Source organism: Cervus canadensis, chromosome 10 (assembly GCF_019320065.1).
Source record: "Cervus canadensis isolate Bull #8, Minnesota chromosome 10, ASM1932006v1, whole genome shotgun sequence".
NCBI lineage: Eukaryota > Metazoa > Chordata > Mammalia > Artiodactyla > Cervidae > Cervus > Cervus canadensis.
This window is the reverse complement of record NC_057395.1, coordinates 32,281,225-32,301,527: the sequence shown is the minus strand read 5'-3', so window position 1 is coordinate 32,301,527 and position 20,303 is coordinate 32,281,225. Positions and strand designations below refer to the sequence as shown.

Sequence of the window (20,303 nt, the reverse complement as noted above, 5' to 3'; positions counted from 1 at the left end):
AATCTGTATTATTATTATTCTAGTGGAAAGATGCAGTATAAGCTTCACCCTGATAGTCTTTATAACACTCATTTTTACATTTAGCATTTGACCCTTATGGGTAAGGCTTTCTGGCACAATCCATTATTCCATTTAAATATGAATTAGGCACTTTAGTGATGCTTCAGGCATTTGTTGGTAAATATCTAACAGGCAATATAAAATTTTCATTTACTTATTTTACTACCTTTGTTCTAGGTTGGCTCTTACTTGAAATCTCCAAAATTCCCTATTTGGATTGTTGGCAGTGAAACTCACCTCACCGTATTTTTTGCCAAGGTATGCTTTGCAGGATCTCTTTGTTGTTGTTTTTAAGTTTGACATCAGGCAAACAAATAATATTACATTCATATTTAGTTTGAATCTTTATACAGAGTTCAGTGGATTGTTTCAAAATCTAAAAAAGCGATACTAAAGGATTATACGGCTTGTACGATTTTCCTGCTGTAGTTTTGGAATCATTTCAGTCAAGTCTGTCATGATTTAGTTATAATTTCTTTATCTTTACCAACTTTACAAGTTTGACTTCTGATTTTTTTTCAGAAATCACTGTGTTATGGTGAATATAACTGAAATTAAATGTTTTGAGTTACTATTTTCTAGAGGATAAAAATCTAATTTATGTGATATAAAATAGTTTGTTACAACATCTAGGAAAATATTTTGAAATTTATTAATAGTTCAGTGATTTAGAAGTCAGTTGCTCTTTTAGGATGGAATATTTCCACAGTTTTAGTGTATAGTATAGCAATATGGAACTAGGTTAAATACATTTGAATATGTTTAAAATTTTTGCCCGCAGAAAACTGTTGCTAAGTCCCATACTTTATAATCTTTCTCTTCCCACAATTGAGTGGTTTAGAGTTTTGAATTCAGAAGCCTCTGTTAGCATCCCAGCCTTGCCACTTCCTAACATGGCTCAGCCTCTTCGCCCATGTCTTTAAAGTAGGGTTTAGTAATAGGATCTTGTTCTTAGGATTGTTGTCAGGCTTAAATATAAAACATTTAGCAGAACCTAGTACACGTTAAATGCCCAGTAAATCTTAGCTGTCATCATCATCATCATTGCCTTTTTCATTATTCTGGTATGCCTACGTAGACTTGCTAGATGTTGGACTAAAGGGAGAAAATAAATAATTCTATTTTTGATGTTTCTTGATCCTGTTGCACTTTGCTGGTTACTCAGCGTGCTCTCTCAGCTTGTACTTGTTAGTGTTCTTTATTTGTGTCTGTTGTAAGAAGTATGAATTATATAAATTATACTAAAGACTAAACTGACAGTGCTAGGTTTAGTGGATCTATTTCATTATTTATTACTGTATTTACTTTTATTGTACTGGCAAACATCCAGCAAGTGGGTTTAGTGGCAGATACAGGCTTAACCTTTCCTTACAGGGAAAGCTATAAATACAGTTAAAAAGTACAGACCTTTCTGATTTGTTGTATTTCATCTGACAGCTTTTGCTGTTCATTTCCCTCCTGAAGTAGAGAGGAAGAAGTTAAAAGCAAGTATAACCTGCAGAAACCAAACACCTAATTCCCTGACTGAAGATTTCATCATTTGACTAATTTTAGTGTCAAGTGTTATAAATTTCCAGAAAAGGAAATCAGTTCCAGTTCACATACAGAAATGTGTTTTCAAGCCAATTATTGATTATTTTTATCACAGCCCTTTTCTTTAACATTAGGAAAACTATTAAATTCTATGAAATATGAAAGACAGATACAATTTTTTTTTAATTTTAACTTTTTATTTTGTGTTGGAGTATATAGCTAATTAACAATGTTGTGATAGTTTCAGGTGCGCTGCAAAGGGACTCAGCCATACATGTATCCATTCTCCCCCAAACTCCCCTCCCATCCAGGCTGCCACATAACATTGACCGGAGTTTCCCGTGGACCTACAGAGTTTCCTATAGGACCAAGGTCCTATAGTAGGACCTTGAAGATAAAACTATTTTAAATATTAAATTTTATGAGTGATATTTAAGAAATGACTTTGTTGTCAAAACAGCAGAAAAGATTTCATGGGAGGTTAATACAAGGAACAGTGTCAGTTGAGCTATGTAACAGTGCAGACATTCTGTTTTCAAGCATTGATATATTAGGTATGTTGAGGGCGTCATGGGAGTAAGTGATACGCACCTCTCTGTGAAATACACGCTGTCCCCTACCTGTCCTGGTTTTCTTCATTGTCCCCAATGAAGTTCCCTTCGTTGCTCCCAAGATGCACAGTTGTTCCTCCTCACGCCTTTTGTTGCATGGCTCCCGGTCAGTAGTGAGCCTTGTGTGGGACAGGGACTCTGTCATTGATTTTCTTATCCACAGACCTCAGCCACATGCAGTGAAAAGTTGAATTGGAGCCATGAGGGACACATATAGAGGAAAACAAAGACCCCTGCAACACCAGCTGTATGTAGGCCTCAAAACACACTCAGTGTACACTGGAAATCAGTCAATATTTTTAAATGTTTGTTTGTTTGTTTGTTTTTGGCTGCGCTGGGTCTTCGTTGCTGCATGTTGGCTTTTTCTAGTTGGGATGAGTTGGGGTCACCCTTCGTTGGGGTACGCCAGCTCCTCCTTGCAGTGGCTTCTCTTGTTGTGGAGCGCGGGCTCTAGAGCACAGGCTTAATAGTTGAGGCTCATGGGCTTACTTTCCCCACAGCATGTGGGATCTTCTTGGATCAGGGATTCAACCCATGTCCCGTGCATTGGCAGGTGGATTCTTAACCACCGCACCACCAGGGAAGTCCAATCAAGGTTTTCAAATCTGTCTTCATTTATGTGCATCCTCAAAGCTACTGATAATCCTAATAGGAAAGTGCACGTAAATTTAGTGATTATAGAAGTTTATGTTAAGATTTTAGGTTCTCTCTGCTGTTATAAATTATAAAATTTGTATATTTCAAGTACCTTATCTCTCTTTTAGGACTCTTAAATTTTGTGCTAATTGTTTTGACACTTACCTTTGTGTAGTTTAGTTGCTCAGTTATGTCTGACTCTTTGCGACCTCATGGACTGCAGCACGCCAGGCTTTCCTGTCCATCAAAGTATAGGGAATTCATTAGTTTCATGAATAAAGCCTTTGCACAAATTTTCGACATTTAGGTTCCAGTGACATTTATATCTTCTAAAAATGTTTTTTCATGACTCACTCTGAAGCTTCTTAAAAGCATGGGTACTTCTTTTCCAGTGAATTTTAGAGCAGTTGGATTTGGATTGGTTGCACATGGTATCTTTAAGAAAGTTACATGTAAAGAATTTTTCCCTTTAAAATAAACTGTTACACAGTTGGAAGAACATGTAAAGGGTAAATGATATTAATAAAGTGCTCAGTCTCTCAGTCGTGTCCGACTCCTTGTGACCCCGCGGACTGTAGCCCACCAGCTCCTCTGTCCATGGGGATGCTCAAGGCAAGAATGCTGGAGTGGGTTACCATGCCCTCTTCCAGGGGATCTTCCCAACCCAGGGATGGAACGAACCTAGGTCTCCTGCATTATGGGTGGATTCTTTACCATCTGAGCCACCAGGGAAGCCCAGTATTAATAATACTTGGTAATATTTACTGGGTCCAAATTTAAATTTTCAAAATTCTATTCATGTAGTGTTTGCCATTTAGATAATATTGTAAACTTTGTTGGTTTTTTCATTACAATGAGATCTATTATTTGGTCATACTTCCTTGGATATTTATATATTTGAGTAAGTGATTTTGGCTGTGAATTATATGTTACTGTTTTTGATTTGTTTTTGGTGGGTTTACTCACTCGTATGTTCCTGACCTGAAATAACACAATTTCCCCTCTCTCTCCCTCCCCCAGAGCTTAAAGTGAATATTGATACCTTTTTCTACAAAACTTGTGTGTTTGTCAGGAAAAGTCTTTTGTATATGCTGACTTCTTTGTGCTGAGTATGATGAAATATTATTTAAAAAGCATGTTTTAAGGTCATGATTTTAAAGGCAGTCTATAATTTGGCATTGTGTTAGGTTGGCCAGAAAGTTTGTTAGGCTTTTCCATAAGCTGTTACAGGAAACCTAAATGAATTTTTTGGCCAACCCAATAAAATGCTTTTGAAAAGCAATAGACTTTCTCATGTGACTTATACACTGGAGGTGATTATAGTTGCAGTTCTCTTCATTTATGTATGGACCCATTTCTTACATATTTACAGGGTTTATTTACTATGCGCCTGGCATTATGCCAGGTGCTGTGAATACAGTGGTGAGGAAAAAATAGATTAGGTGCCTGTTATGGATGTGTGCATTCTCATGGAGGAGGCATTAATCAAAGAGTCACACTTAAAAAATTAAAGCTGTGATGGGTGCTGACAAAGCACAGGTCTCTAAAGGTGGATTAGAGGAAGATTAGGGATGTCTCCTTGAGGAATTGATGTTGAAAATGAGCCCTGAGCCATCAGTAAAATTAAGCTACAGGGAGAGGGAAGAAAGAGCAGTCCCTACAAGGGAGATAGTTGGAGCAAGCAAATCACTGCAGAAGGACGGACTGTGGTGCGAACAGCTGAAAGAGAAGAGGGGGAGCCCTGAGAATTGGAGGCGGGGGCAGGAGGAAGCCGCAAACGTAGACAGCGTGTGCAACTCTCTTCTAAGAGTAAGGACAGCCACTGGAATTTAAAAATCGGTGTTGGGAGTAGTTTGAGGGAGAGATAGGAAGGAAGGGAACAGGACTAAAAGTACATATTGAAAAAAACCACTCTGGCTAACTGTAGAAAGCAGACATTGAGGGGTGTCCTAGGGATTAGATAAACAAGACTCCTGTAGTCTTCCTGGTGAGCAAAGTGTAGTTTGATCCAAGGTAACAGTGGTAGGCATGGATAGAAGTACAGCTAACCTTTGAACAACATGGGTTTGAACTGATTTTACATAGATTTTTTTCATTAGTAAATACTACGCAATTCCTGGTTGGGTGGATCTCCAGTTGGTTGAATCTGTGGATACAGAACCACAGATACGGAGGAACTATGAATACATAGGGCCAATTATTAAGTTTCCTGTGAGTTTTTGACTGTGTTGAGGGTCCATGTCCCCAACCCCTGCATTGTTCAAGGATCAACTGTATATAAATTTGAGAGATTTATTCCTGAGTTGACAGAACTTGGTGATAGATTGAGATAGGTGAGTAGTGAGAAGTTTAATGAGATGTGTGTTTTTAATAATTAGACCATAGACCCTCAAAAAACTCCACAGCTTTGCACTTGTCAAATGCACCTACTCATGATTAAGGCCATTTATTTTTCTTTGGCTACATTGACAAGGTCAAGATATTGCAGTGAAACGGCCCAGTCAAAATAACGCCACAGTGAGGTTTACAAGGCCTGCCCACACAGACAGTGCTTTTTAGTCTCTCACATATTAACAGACTGCCAAGGATCATGAGACATTTGAGAAATGTTAATGTGAAAAACAGAAATCAGAACAAATAAGGAAAAGGAGCTCAAAAGTTTAAAGACAGTATAGGACAATGAAGACATCAAAAGAAAATTTCAAAAAACCAAGAACCATAAGAAAATTTATGATGAACTCCATGAAACTATGGAAGCTGTGAGGAAAGGACATTTGAAGGACAGAAGAGAAACCGAAAACTTCCTGAAAGAACTGAAAGACAGATGGGAGAATTCTCTGCCCTAGGTCATGGCAGTAGCTTCCTAACTGACAACCATGCTGTTGCCCTTCATGGAGCTTAGTAGCTTCTCAATTCAGCAATGGAATGAGCCCATTAAATGGAGCCATTTCATGTCATTGGCTCCCTTTTCACTAAGAGTAAAAGCCAATGTCCTTAGAGTGACCCCCTCGGCCCTTCCTCCGCTCATCAGACTCCCCATTGCCCTGAAGCGTGTTTCTCGCTCCTCTCCCCTCCTGTCTTGCTTGGCCTCCGAAGGGAGGCAAGCCCTCCACCCCTGTGCTTGCCTTTAGGATCTTGGAGCAGACGTCTGTGTCAAGGATTCCTCCCTACCTTCATGTCGTGCATGTCAGTCTGAGCGCAGGTTGGAAAAGAATCTCCAGGCACAGAGCATTTCAGAAGGGAGTGATTTTATTATGAAGAACAAAGAGCAGGAATGTGAGGGCACTGTGAGCACAGCGGGCTGACCGTCTGGCAGACCAGGGAGAGCTGACTTAGAACTGTGGGCCAGCTCGAGAGAGCCGACCCCTTTCGTGGGTTAGTAGTCAGTTTTTATAGCCTCAAGACAAAATTCTTGCTGAAAGGGTGGCATTAGGTGATTGGTTAGGGTGCTATAGGGTGAGTACTCGAGTGGGCATTTTTACCTAATACGGAGTCAGGGAACTGGCTGGTAAGGATGAGGGGACTCATGGCAGTGGTTGCTGTGGGGCTCAGTCAGTTCTGGGAGATGGCCTTGGGGGGGGTCTCTGTGGCTGTAGTACAGAGCCTCACACCTGTGACCTTGGTGTGGAGCTCCATACTTCAGATCAGCATTCAAGTGTCAGTTTCTTAGTGAGGCCTTCCCTGGGACCCTTTATAAAAATCTCAGTCCCTCCTCCCTTTTCATTAACAGTCTCTCTCCCACTTATTTTCAAAATAGATATTTTTTAATTGAAGTAAAATTCATGTAACAAAATTAACCATTTTTTAATGAACAGTTTAGTAGCATTTGGCACATTTCATAATATTGTGTAGCCATCACCTGTATCTAGTACTAAAACATATTCATCATCCTGAAGTAAAACCCCAGATCTATTTAGCAGTTATTCCCTATTCTTCCTACCTGGAATCCTGGCAACCACCTGTTTGCTTTCAGTCTCGATGAATTTACCTATACTGGATATTTCATGTAAATGAACTATACAACATATCACGTTTTGTGTCTGGAGTATAATGATTTTGAGGCTGATCCTTATTTTAGCATGTCTCAGTGCTTCAGCCCATTTTCTGAAAGAATGATATTCCATTGTGTGCATGTAACACAATGTGTCCACTCATCAGTGGAGGTGTGGTTTGTTTCTACCTATGGTTACTGTGAATTGTGCTGTAGTGAACATTCCTACACAAGGACCTGTTTGAGTCCCCTGTTCTCAATTCTTTTGGGAATTTGGTGTCAATCTAGAACTGGAATTGCTGGGTCATATGGCAGTTTTATGTTTTAATTTTGGGGGAAATGCCAAGCTGTTTCCCAGCAACTATACCATTTTACATTCCTACCAGCAGTAAACAAGGGTTCCCAGTTTTCCACATCTTTGCCAACACTTGTTACTGTCCCAGTATTAGTATTGCCATCCTAGTGGGTGTTAAGTGTTTGTCGTGGTTTGATTTGCATTTTCCTAATGACTGATGATGTTGATCATCTTTTTATATGCCCTTTGGCCATTTGTATATCTTCTTTGAAAAATTATCTATTCATGTCCCTTGCCTGATTTTGAATTGGGCTGTTTGCCTTTTTATTGAATTGTAAGATTTTTAATATATTCTGGTTACTAGGCACACAACATATATTTTACTCACTTGTTTTAGGTATTATCTCACTAGTAAGCTCAATGATGGCAGAATTTGTGTCCATTTTGTCTCTTACTGTTTCTAGCACCTAGAACAGTGCCAGGTTCAGTGATCGTACTCTATAGATTTTTGTTAAACAGATAAATAAATTAGCAGAATACACTGAAGATTTATTTCACATTGTGATGAAACCTTGTTGATACTTGATAAAGGGGGAAAATAGAGCTGAATATGCTAAGTTCTCTTTTATCATAAGAATTCAATAGATCCCTAAGCTTGAAATCAAGAAATAACTGTTAATGCTTGCAGTATCCTATATGGAGACAAAAATAGAAGAACTTGCTTTTACTCTTTGGCCTGTTCAAGTTAAATACACATACATACACAGATTCTTTCTCCAGATGAGTGAATAAAAAGACCTCTTTGAATAGTCATAAATAATCATTTAAAAGTCTGTCTTCATGGTTTGAGGATGGATAAGAAAATTGTTTCTATTCAGTAAAATAACTTCTTTATCTTTTTGAAATGAATAACATATTTTTAGGACTCTTAAATGATTGCAGTTTTTTTTTTTTTAACGAAGTTTAAGTTTTTGATTTTAAATGTCAGTGCCAAGCTGTATGCTTAATAAAATCACTTCTTTTTTTTTTTTTTTTTTTTTTTTTTTTTTTTTTTCTTTATTTATTTTTTCAGTGGGTTTTGTCATACATTGATATGAATCAGCCATAGATTTACACGTATTCCCCATCCCAATCCCCTCTCCCACCTCCCTCTCCACCCGATTCCTCTGGGTCTTCCCAGTGCACCAGGCCCGAGCACTTGTCTCATGCATCCCACCTGGGCTGGTGATCTGTTTCACCATAGATAGTATGCATGCTGTTCTTTTGAAACATCCCACCCTCACCTTCTCCCACAGAGTTCAAAAGTCTGTTCTGTACTTCTGTGTCTCTTTTTCTGTTTTGCATATAGGGTTATCGTTACCATCTTTCTAAATTCCATATATATGTGTTAGTATGCTGTAATGTTCTTTATCTTTCTGGCTTACTTCACTCTGTATAATGGGCTCCAGTTTCATCCATCTCATTAGGACTGATTCAAATGAATTCTTTTTAATGGCTGAGTAATATTCCATGGTGTATATGTACCACAGCTTCCTTATCCATTCATCTGCTGATGGGCATCTAGGTTGCTTCCATGTCCTGGCTATTATAAACAGTGCTGCGATGAACATTGGGGTGCACGTGTCTCTTTCAGATCTGGTTTCCTCAGTGTGTATGCCCAGAAGTGGGATTGCTGGGTCATATGGCAGTTCTATTTCCAGTTTTTTAAGGAATCTCCACACTGTTCTCCATAGTGGCTGTACTAGTTTGCATTCCCACCAACAGTGTAAGAGGGTTCCCTTTTCTCCACACCCTCTCCAGCATTTATTGCTTGTAGACTTTTGGATAGCAGCCATCCTGACTGGCGTGTAATGGTACCTCATTGTGGTTTTGATTTGCATTTCTCTGATAATGAGTGATGTTGAGCATCTTTTCATGTGTTTGTTAGCCATCTGTATGTCTTCTTTGGAGAAATGTCTGTTTAGTTCTTTGGCCCATTTTTTGATTGGGTCATTTATTTTTCTGGAATTGAGCTGCAGGAGTTGCTTGTATATTTTTGAGATTAATCCTTTGTCTGTTTCTTCATTTGCTATTATTTTCTCCCAATCTGAGGGCTGTCTTTTCACCTTACTTATAGTTTCCTTTGTAGTGCAAAAGCTTTTAAGTTTCATTAGGTCCCATTTGTTTAGTTTTGCTTTTATTTCCAATATTCTGGGAGGTGGGTCATAGAGGATCTTGCTGTGATTTATGTCGGAGAGTGTTTTGCCTATGTTCTCCTCTAGGAGTTTTATAGTTTCTGGTCTTACATTTAGATCTTTAATCCATTTTGAGTTTATTTTTGTGTATGGTGTTAGAAAGTGTTCTAGTTTCATTCTTTTACAAGTGGTTGACCAGTTTTCCCAGCACCACTTGTTAAAGAGGTTGTCTTTTTTCCATTGTATATCCTTGCCTCCTTTGTCAAAGATAAGGTGTCCATAGGTTCGTGGATTTATCTCTGGGCTTTCTATTCTGTTCCATTGATCTATATTTCTGTCTTTGTGCCAGTACCATACTGTCTTGATGACTGTGGCTTTGTAGTAGAGTCTGAAGTCAGGCAGGTTGATTCCTCCAGTTCCATTCTTCTTTCTCAAGATTACTTTGGCTATTCGAGGTTTTTTGTATTTCCATACAAATTGTGAAATTCTTTGTTCTAGTTCTGTGAAAAATACCGTTGGTAGCTTGATAGGGATTGCATTGAATCTATAGATTGCTTTGGGTAGAATAGCCATTTTGACAATATTGATTCTTCCAATCCATGAACACGGTATGTTTCTCCATCTGTTTGTGTCCTCTTTGATTTCTTTCATCAGTGTTTTATAGTTTTCTATGTATAGGTCTTTTGTTTCTTTAGGTAGATATATTCCTAAGTATTTTATTCTTTTTGTTGCAATGGTGAATGGTATTATTTCCTTAATTTCTCTTTCTGTTTTTTCATTGTTAGTATATAGGAATGCAAGGGATTTTTGTGTGTTAATTTTATATCTGCAACTTTACTGTATTCATTGATTAGCTCTAGTAATTTTCTGGAAGAGTCTTTAGGGTTTTCTATGTAGAGGATCATGTCATCTGCAAACAGTGAGAGTTTCACTTCTTCTTTTCCTATCTGGATTCCTTTTACTTCTTTTTCTGCTCTGATTGCTGTGGCCAAAACTTCCAACACTATGTTGAATAGTAGTGGTGAGAGTGGGCACCCTTGTCTTGTTCCTGATTTCAGGGGAAATGCTTTCAATTTTTCACCATTGAGGGTGATGCTTGCTGTGGGTTTGTCATATATAGCTTTTATTATGTTGAGGTATGTTCCTTCTATTCCTGCTTTCTGGAGAGTTTTAATCATAAATGAGTGTTGAATTTTGTCAAAGGCTTTCTCTGCATCTATTGAGATAATCATATGGTTTTTATCTTTCAATTTGTTAATGTGGTGTATTACATTGATTGATTTGCAGGATATTAAAGAATCCTTGCATTCCTGGGATAAAGCCCACTTGGTCATGGTGTATGATTTTTTTGATATGTTGTTGGATTCTGTTTGCTAGAATTTTGTTAAGGATTTTTGCATCTATGTTCATCAGTGATATTGGCCTGTAGTTTTCTTTTTTTGTGGCATCTTTGTCTGGTTTTGGAATAGGGTGATGGTGGCCTCATAGAATGAGTTTGGAAGCTTACCTTCATCTGCAATTTTCTGGAAGAGTTTGAGTAAGATAGGTGTTAGCTCTTCTCTAAATTTTTGGTAGAATTCAGCTGTGAAGCCATCTGGTCCTGGGCTTTTGTTTGCTGGAAGATTTTTGATTACAGTTTCGATTTCCTTGCTTGTGATGGGTCTGTTAAGATCTTCTATTTCTTCCTGGTTCAGTTTTGGAAAGTTATACTTTTCTAAGAATTTGTCCATTTCATCCAAGTTGTCCATTTTATTGGCATAGAGCTGCTGGTAGTAGTCTCTTATGATCCTTTGTATTTCAGTGTTGTCTGTTGTGATCTCTCCATTTTCATTTCTAATTTTGTTAATTTGGTTCTTCTCTCTTTGTTTCTTAATGAGTCTTGCTAATGGTTTGTCAATTTTGTTTATTTTTTCAAAAAACCAGCTTTTAGCTTTGTTGATTTTTGCTATGGTCTCTTTAGTTTCTTTTGCATTTATTTCTGCCCTAATTTTTAAGATTTCTTTCCTTCTGCTAACTCTGGGGTTCTTCATTTCTTCCTTCTCTAATTGCTTTAGGTGTAGAGTTAGGTTATTTATTGGTTTTTTTTTTCTTGTTTCTTGATGTAAGCCTGTAATGCTATGAACCTTCCCCTTAGCACTGCTTTTACAGTGTCCCATAGGTTTTGGGTTGTTGTGTTTTCATTTTCATTCATTTCTATACATATTTTGATTTCTTTTTTGATTTCTTCTATGATTTGTTGGTTATTCAGAAGCGTGTTATTTAGCCTCCATATGTTTGAATTTTTAACAATTTTTTCCCTGTAATTGAGATCTAATCTTACTGCACTGTGGTCAGAAAAGATGACTGGAATGATTTCAATTTTTTTGAATTTTCCAAGACTAGATTTATGGCCCAGGATGTGATCTATTCTGGAGAAGGTTCCGTGTGCACTTGAGAAAAAGGTGAAGTTGATTGTTTTGGGGTGAAATGTCCTATAGATATCAATTAGGTCTAGCTGGTCCATTGTGTCATTTAAGGTTTGTGTTTCCTTGTTAATTTTCTGTTTAGTTGATCTATCCATAGTTGTGAGTGGGGTATTAAAGTCTCCCACTATTATTGTGTTACTATTAATTTCCTCTTTCATACTCGTTAGCGTTTGCCGTACATATTGCGGTGCTCCTATGTTGGGTGCATATATATTTATAATTGTTATATCTTCTTCTTGGATTGATCCTTTGATCATTATGTAGTGTCCTTCTTTGTCTCTTTTCACATCCTTTATTTGAAAGTCTATTTTATCTGATATGAGTATTGCGACTCCTGCTTTCTTTTGGTCTCCGTTTGCATGAAATATTTTTTTCCAGCCCTTCACTTTCAGACTGTATGTGTCTCTTGCTTTGAGGTGGGTCTCTTGTAGACAGCATATATAGGAGTCTTGTTTTTGTATCCATTCAGCCAATCTTTGTCTTTTGGTTGGGGCATTCAACCCATTTACATTTAAGGTAATTATTGATAGGTGTGGTCCCGTTGCCATTTACTTTGTTGTTTTGGGTTCATGTTTATACAACCTTTCTGTGTTTCCTGTCTAGAGAAGATCCTTTAGCATTTGTTGAAGAGCTGGTTTGGTGGTGCTGAATTCTCTCAGCCTTTGCTTATCTGTAAAGCTTTTGAATTCTCCTTCATATCTGAATGAGATCCTTGCTGGATACAGTAATCTAGGTTGTAGGTTATTCTCTTTCATTACTTTCAGTATGTCCTGCCATTCCCTTCTGGCCTGGAGGGTTTCTATTTGATAGATCAGCTGTTATCCTTATGGGAAATCCCTTTGTGTGTTATTTTGTTTTCCTTTGCTGCTTGTAATATTTGTTCTTTGTGTTTGATCTTTGTTAGTTTGATTATTATGTGTCTTGGGGTGTTTCGCCTTGGGTTTATCCTGTTTGGGACTCTCTGGGTTTCTTGGACTTGAGTGGCTATTTCCTTCCCCATTTTAGGGAAGTTTTCAGCTCTTATCTCCTCGAGTATTTTCTCATGACCTTTCTTTTTGTCTTCTTCTTCTGGGACTCCTATGATTCAAATGTTGGGGCGTTTCACATTGTCCCAGAGGTCCCTGAGGTTGTCCTCATTTCTTTTGATCCTTTTTTCTTTTTTCCTCTCTGCTTCATTTATTTCCACCATTTTATCTTCTACCTCACTTATCCTATCTTCTGTCTCCTTTATTCTACTCTTGGTTCCCTCCAGAGTGTTTTTGATCTCATTCATTGCATTATTCATTTTTAATTGACTCTCTTTTATTTCTTCTAGGTCTTTATTAAACATTTCTTGCATCTTTTCAATCTTTGTCTCCAGGCTATTTATCTGTAACTCCATTTTGTTTTCAAGATTTTGGATCATTTTTATTATCATTATTCTAAATTCTTTTTCAGGTAGATTCCCTATCTGAGATATCCCATGGCCCCCAAATTTTCCAGTAGTCATGTATGGATGTGAGAGCTGGACTGTAAAGAAAGCTGAGTGCCTAACAGTTGATGCTTTTGAACTGTGGTGTTGGAGAAGACTCTTTAGAGTCCCTTGGACAGCAAGGAGATCGAACTAGTCAATCCTAAGGGAAATCAACCCTGAATATTCACTGGAAGGACTGATGCTGAAGCTGAAGCTCCAATACTTCGGCCACCTATCTGAAGAACTGACTCATTGGAAAAGATTCTGAAGCTGGGGAAGATTGAAGGCAGGAGGTGAAGGGGAAGACAGAGCAGGAGATAGTTGGGTGGCATCACTGACTCAATGGACGTGAATTTGAGCAAGCTCCAGGAGTTGGTGATGGACAGGGAAGCCTGGCTTACTACAGTCCATAGGGTCGCAAAGAGTTGGATATGACTGAAGTGAACTGATGGCCCAAAAATAATTATTATTTTTATTGGAACCCTCTTCCCAACCCATGGAGACTCATTGAACACATTTTGTAGGATTTGAAGAGATTTTTCACAATTCAGTTTTAGTGGAAAATCAATGATGAAAAGAAATCTAATAGGTTATAAAACTTGAGATTGATCATTTATAACCATCTTCTCTATGTAACCTTCAAATCTTTAAATTTAATTCTGCAGTGTTTTATAAATCATCTTTTCTATCCAGTATAGACAAGGTCTTTTCTTTTTTTTTAATCTTAGCCAAATTTCTATGTGAAACAACAAAAATGATATTGTACTCTGATGTGGTTGGAAAAAAATGTATAGCTTGCTATGCTATGTAATTAGAAGTTTTACACTTAATGTTGAGGGGGGAATAGCACAGAATCTAACTGCAGGGACCTTTTAAGAACTCAGACATCAAGCAGCAGGGGTCCCACAGAACCCTCTAATAAGAAGATGTGGGTCAGGTGAAATGCATTATGTGTTACACATGGACTTCCTCAAAAAAGGAAACAATTCCTGTGAAACAGGATGGAGAATTTTCCAAGCAGACCTTCTGAGCTATGGCAGAATAAAACCTTTCAATCTGTACGTTGTGTGGGAGCAGGCCTGGTGGGCGTAGGCAGTGTATTTGGAAATCCTACCGTGATACTCTTGATGAGTTAGTTGAAAGCTTGCAAACCAACTACAACAGGTAAAAGAAATGATTTTGAATAGTAGATGCTTCAAGAACTTAGAACCTTGTCATTAAAACAAGGTGGTGTAATATTTGTTTTACAATATATTAACATTAAACTTTCCTTCTTTTACAAGCCAGGCCTTTTCATACTGAGACGTGGTCAGTACTTTATTTTTTTAAAGTTTTGTTTATTTGGCTGTGCTGAGTCTTTGTTGCTACACACAGGGTTTCTCTAGTTGCAGCGAGCCGGGGCTATTCTCAGTTGGCGGTATGTGGATTTCTCATTGCTGTGGCTTCTCTCGTTACAGAGCACAGGCTCTAGGGTTCCTGGGCTCAGTAGTTGGGGCCTGTAGGATTGGCAGGTGGATTCTTAACCACTGAACCATCAGGAAAATCCAAGACATGTTGATATACTCTAAATACCCAAATATTACCTGATAGAATTTTTGGACATTTGTCCTACTGTGTTTTTCTTCTCTTTCGGTTCGGTCGCTCAGTCATGTCCAACTCTTGCAACCCCATGGACTGCAGCACGCCAGGCCTCCCTGTCCATCACCAACTCCTGGAGCCTACCCAAACTCATGTCCATTGAGTCGGTGATGCCATCCAACCATCTCATCCTCTCTCGTCCCCTTCTCCTCCCGCCTTCAATCTTTCCCAGCATCAGGGTCTTTTCACATGAGTCAGCTCTTTGCATCAGGTAGCCAAAGTATTGGAGTTTCAGCTTCAACATCAGTCCTTCCAATTATCTCCCAGGACTGATTTCCTTTAGGATGGACTGGTTGGATCTCCTTGCAGTCCAAGAGACTCTCAAGAGTCTCCTCCAACACCACAGTTCAAAAGCATCAATTTTTCTGCGCTCAGCTTTCTTTATAGTCCAACTCTCACATCCATACATGACTACTGGAAAAACCATAGCCTTGACTAGACGGACCTTTGTTGGCAGAGTAAAGTCTCTGCTTTTCAATATGTTGTCTAGGTTGGTCATAACTTTCCTTCCAAGGAGTAAGCGTCTTTTAATTTCATGGCTGCAATCACCACTGCAGTGATTTTGGAGCCCCCAAAAATAAAGTCAGTCACTGTTTCCACTGTTTTCCCATCTATTTGTCCTGAAGTGATCGGACCAGATGCCATGATCTTAGTTTTCTGAATGTTGAGCTTTAAGCCAACTTTTTCACTCTCCTCTTTCACTTTCATCAAGAGGCTCTTTAGTTCTTCTTTACTTTCTGCCATAAGGGTGGTGTCATCTGCATATCTGAGGTTATTGACACTTCTTCCGGCAATTTTGATTCCACCTTATGCTTAATCCAGCCCAGCGTTTCTCATGATGTACTCTGCATACAAGTTAAATGAGCAGGGTGACAATATACAGCCTTGACGTACTCCTTTTCCTTTTTGGAACCAGTCTGTTGTTTGCTTCCTGACCTGCATACTGATTCCCTAAGAAGCAGGTAAGGTGGTCTGGTACTCCCATCTCCTTCAGAATTTTCCACAGTTTATTGTGATCCACACAGTCAAAGACTTTGGCATAGTCAATAAAGCAGAAATAGATGTTTTTCTGGAACTTTCTTGCTTTTTCTTCTCTTTAATCCTCAGTTTTCTCTTTGGCTCATTAACTTCCTTGTTTACATATGGTGGTCTCAGATTAAAATCATTTGGCTCACTTTCATATTTTCCTCTTGAATTGGAACTAATTATGGAGCTAATTTTCAATGTGGATTCAAGATGATGCTGTAAATTTGACAATATGATACTTTAATATTATTAGAATTATATCTATACAATGATAGGCAAATAAATTTAGTGTTTTTGTTTTCATTGTGCATTTAAATCTCTGGGATGGAAGCTGCTGATCCAACATAAAAATAGTTGGAACCTACCTGTGACATCTAGCTTCATCTTCAGAAGATCAGTGACTTAATTTCCTTGGTAATCCATTTCAAACTTTCTTTTGACGCCAGGAAGATGAGTTTTACATTCCTTTTTGTTCTCTTTTATGGTTATAAAAGGACTCCTTGTATACTGTGTACAGAGTGTTGCCTTTGACCTTTCCTATGATAAAACAGGTTTCCTTTTAGATAAGTATACATGAAAACACATCTCTGTTTAAATGCAAAGTATATGGAGAAACTGAATTTAATGCAAAGGAGAAACAAAACATTGAATTGTTCCTGCATGAGCTGACTCTTCTTACAGTGGTATCTGTTACTGGGAATCGAGATAGAATTCTTTATACAGAGCATGCTCTTTTTGTGTTCTTACTCTTTGGTGTAACATTAGCAGGACTACTGCAGTTACATGTTAGAATCTTTTTTAGGGCGTTCAAAAGTTGAACAGTTCTACTTTATCATGAATATATTCCTCTATGTGTATTAACACAATTTTAAGGAAAAGAAGCAAAATGATAATTTATAGATTTTATTTCTCATAAAGAAAATTCACTTCTATGTATATATCTTTCATTACTGATAAAAGTCTTAGGACTTGGAATATAATTAGATTCACAGTTGGGCATTTTGTAATATCGTTTTCCTATGTATTAATACGATTTAGTCATCCCATCCATTTATCCTAAGTAAATTTTAGAGTTTTGTGCATTTGTTTAAATTTCATGCCTTATTTGCCTCAGAAAGGAAAATGGATTTAAAAGCTAAAATATTACTGTTTGTAGTTTAAATCATAATTGTCATATTTTTGTATGGTTTTTTATGAATCTTTTTTCTCTTAATTATCTCAGTCATGTCCATGGTATCATGGAGTTTACTGAAACTAGTAAACTCTTTCCATTTGAATTTGTGTCTTGTAGCTTTTTGTTACATTAGAACCCAAATAATTGTCCATACAAGATACGGTATTGCTGATACATGCCTGAAGGCATTCTGTTTTGAGTAAAGCCTATGAGTTTTCATTTAGAATCAGCATTGATAAGCCCGTACCTCTACCTGTCCGTCTAGAATTGATGAAAATAATTATGGCAAATAGAGTGGGTTGCAGAAAAGGCCTTAGAGCATATATTTAATGTATGATGAAAGTGAAAGTAAAGGTAGCTCAGTCATGTCTGACTCTTTTGTGGACCCCATGGCAGCTATATGCTCAGCATCTTATGTGCACTCCTCATTCAGGCCTCAGTGCACCCCTGTGACATAAGTACTAGTTTCATCTACATTTTAGAGTCTGGGACCAGTGAGAAATAACACCTCCTGGCTAAAGCATGAATTCTGTTCACTGAGCTTTTACATACTTCTGTCCCTTAGGAAAACAAACTATTATACTAGGGTGAACTAGAGACTGAAAGAGGGGAGAGGTGTGTGCAGAGGAGACGGTATTGGAATTAAAAGACAGAATGTATATTAGACTTAGATGAAATGAAAATGTACTCTAGGCTTGGGAAAAGAGTAAGCAAAAAGAGATGTGGGATGTGAAACTCTGTGCTGTATTTGGAGAATAATAGTTGGTTCATGATGGCTGAACTGTATTCATTGTGCTAATAGATAAGATGGAAGCAAAAATTGGGATTAGATACAGCACCAGCTGGCATAATCATTTCTGCTCTGACATCTCACTATATTATGCTTATTTTGATAAGCTATGCATGCTTATCTTGAATGAAAGGCTCACCATGGGCATCCAGGTCATGAATGCAAAGCCTGCTCATGGAAGTGAAACAACCTTCTTAAGAACTTTCTCTCTGAAGCTGTGATGAAACTTAGTACAGAGTATTAGAAGTTGAGTACTGTCAGTATTTTTCACAGTCAAACCTTGTTTAAAATAGTAGAAAAGGAAAGAGGATGTGGGAGGATCTAGGGTCAGGGATGTTCCTTACTTTGCACTTACACTAATCCAGGACTACGAAGTTTAAATGACCAGTGTTGTGTGGACTATAGTGTCAGTCATCTTTCTAGGCTTCTGTTTTCACAGGAAACATAGGAAGTGTATATATTTGTATGGAGATTCCTTCTGTGCAGCTTATATGGTTAAAATTCACGTCGTTGGGCAGCACGGAGGAATAGAGGAAGAAGCAGGTCAAGGATGAATAGGACTAGCAGATATTGTACGTGACATAAACACACTGAAACCTCAGCCAGAATGTTAGGGTTTAATTCCTGTTGCCAGCTTCCTGAAGTCACAACTAATCCTAAAGTTTGAACAGTTCACACAGCAGTATTCCAGAAGGGTGGGGCGGGGACAGTGAGAACAGTCACCCCAGGCCAGAGCAGGCGTTTGACCACTGAAGTGGTCTAGAACTGCCTGCATCTGACGATGATGGAGAGGAATTTGACCAAGTCCATTTTATTATGTTTGAACTCTGCGGACAGTGCACCCTCTTTTTGCTGTGCTGAGGCACACTCTAACCTTCTCCCCAGACACACACCCTGAAGCTTCTCTTAATTTGCAGCATGGCCGCAGGTGGCCCACACGTGGCCCGCAGGTGCCTGCCTCCTGCTGTGAGGACCTCACAGCTTCTTCCGGGAGCTGGCAGAATGTCTCTCCTGCTTCTGTTTCTTTGGCCAACAGTGGCACCTAACCAGACCATGATGTCAGTGGGGCTCAGGAGTAGACCCCTGCCCCACAGAGGTACTGCAGATCCCATGACAACGAGCTGTGATCATCCTCTCACAGGGAAGCACAAGGAATTGACATCGACCGTACTATCTACCACCCTGGGATACTGTGGGGCCAGGTAATGTCACAGAGTTTCAGTTTGTTTAAAGGATATAAAGAGTCTTAACCTAGAAATGAGGAATTTTTGACCATCAGGTTGATTTTTGATATAATATGAACATCTACCATTTTTTTAAAAGCCAGATAATCATTTTTCTTGAATTTTGTAGGTATCCCTGTGCCTAGAGTAACAGCTTGTGTTAGCGGTTTCCTTCATGATATACAGTAGTTAAAGGGGCAAAGAGCTTTTCTTGGCCCAGTTTTTCAGAGTAAACAAGAGAAACCAGAAGTTATCCTAGATGTCCAGGCCCTTAGGCCTGAGGGATGAATTCTTTGGCATAAAGCAGTGGAGAAGGCTGGAGGGATCCCTGCAGTGAGTGGTATAGTCATAGCAATACGGAGAAAAAGAATCCAACCAGTGTTAATATGAATCATCATAAAGATTGCACCGAACCATATCGAAGACTTTCCTTCCATTGCCTGGTTTTGCTCACACATTTAGAGTGTATGTTTCTGTGCGGAAAGAATCTTGAAGGGCTTTGCTTGTGTATTTCCTACTCTGACTTCGCCGCTGACACAGCACAGGTCAGCACACAGCAGTGAGCTGTTGTTGGGGACCTGGGACTGCTGCATGTTCGAGCAATCATGGGAGAGTAAGAAAAAAGGCCACTCTCCTACCTACTTTAAAGAGCATTTTTTAAAACAAATTGTTTACTGGGCTGCATCAGGTCTTGGTTGTGGCAGGCAGAATCTTTTGTTGTCATTGTTGCAGTGTGGGGGCTCAGTAGTTGCTCCACCGCATACGGGAATCTTAGTTCCCTGACCAGGGACTGAATCCGAGTCCCCGTCATTGGAAGGCGGTTTCTTAACCACTGGAGCACCAGGGAATTCCCTACTTGAGAGCATTTGATACCTGATTTAAAATCTTATTTCTGTGCTCACTTCGGCAGCACATATACTAAAATCTTATTTCTTAGTGGGTCCCAAATTATTTTCCTTAAGTAGTTAATGAGCAAAGTCAATATGGAACATATAATAAAGTGATTTTTAAAGCAAATTTTTACTTAAAGTTTAAAGGGAAATTATATCCCGGTTAACTGTGTGTGTGTGTGGAAGGACTCCTAATAACACTATAAAATGATGTAATTTATATGTGCGTGATCGTTCCTGAAAATAGATAAGGTTCTCAGGGGTTCTTTGATTACTCATGACAGCAGATTGCTCTTGATAATGATGAAGGGTATAATAAATAAGCTTTAAAGACCTTTCTGGTA

General features: G+C 38.5%; 1 protein-coding gene across 2 annotated transcripts in view; it reads left to right on the top strand.

The window, feature by feature from the left end:
• The window catches only part of MINDY3 (MINDY lysine 48 deubiquitinase 3), a 91,655-nt gene that overhangs the window by 48,002 nt on the left and 23,350 nt on the right, over nucleotides 1-20,303 (top strand). For both annotated transcript variants that reach the window (XM_043478411.1, XM_043478412.1), the window contains one exon: nucleotides 238-318. In XM_043478411.1, coding sequence (XP_043334346.1) covers nucleotides 238-318 — 81 coding nt within the window. The remainder of the gene's footprint in view (nucleotides 1-237; nucleotides 319-20,303) is intronic.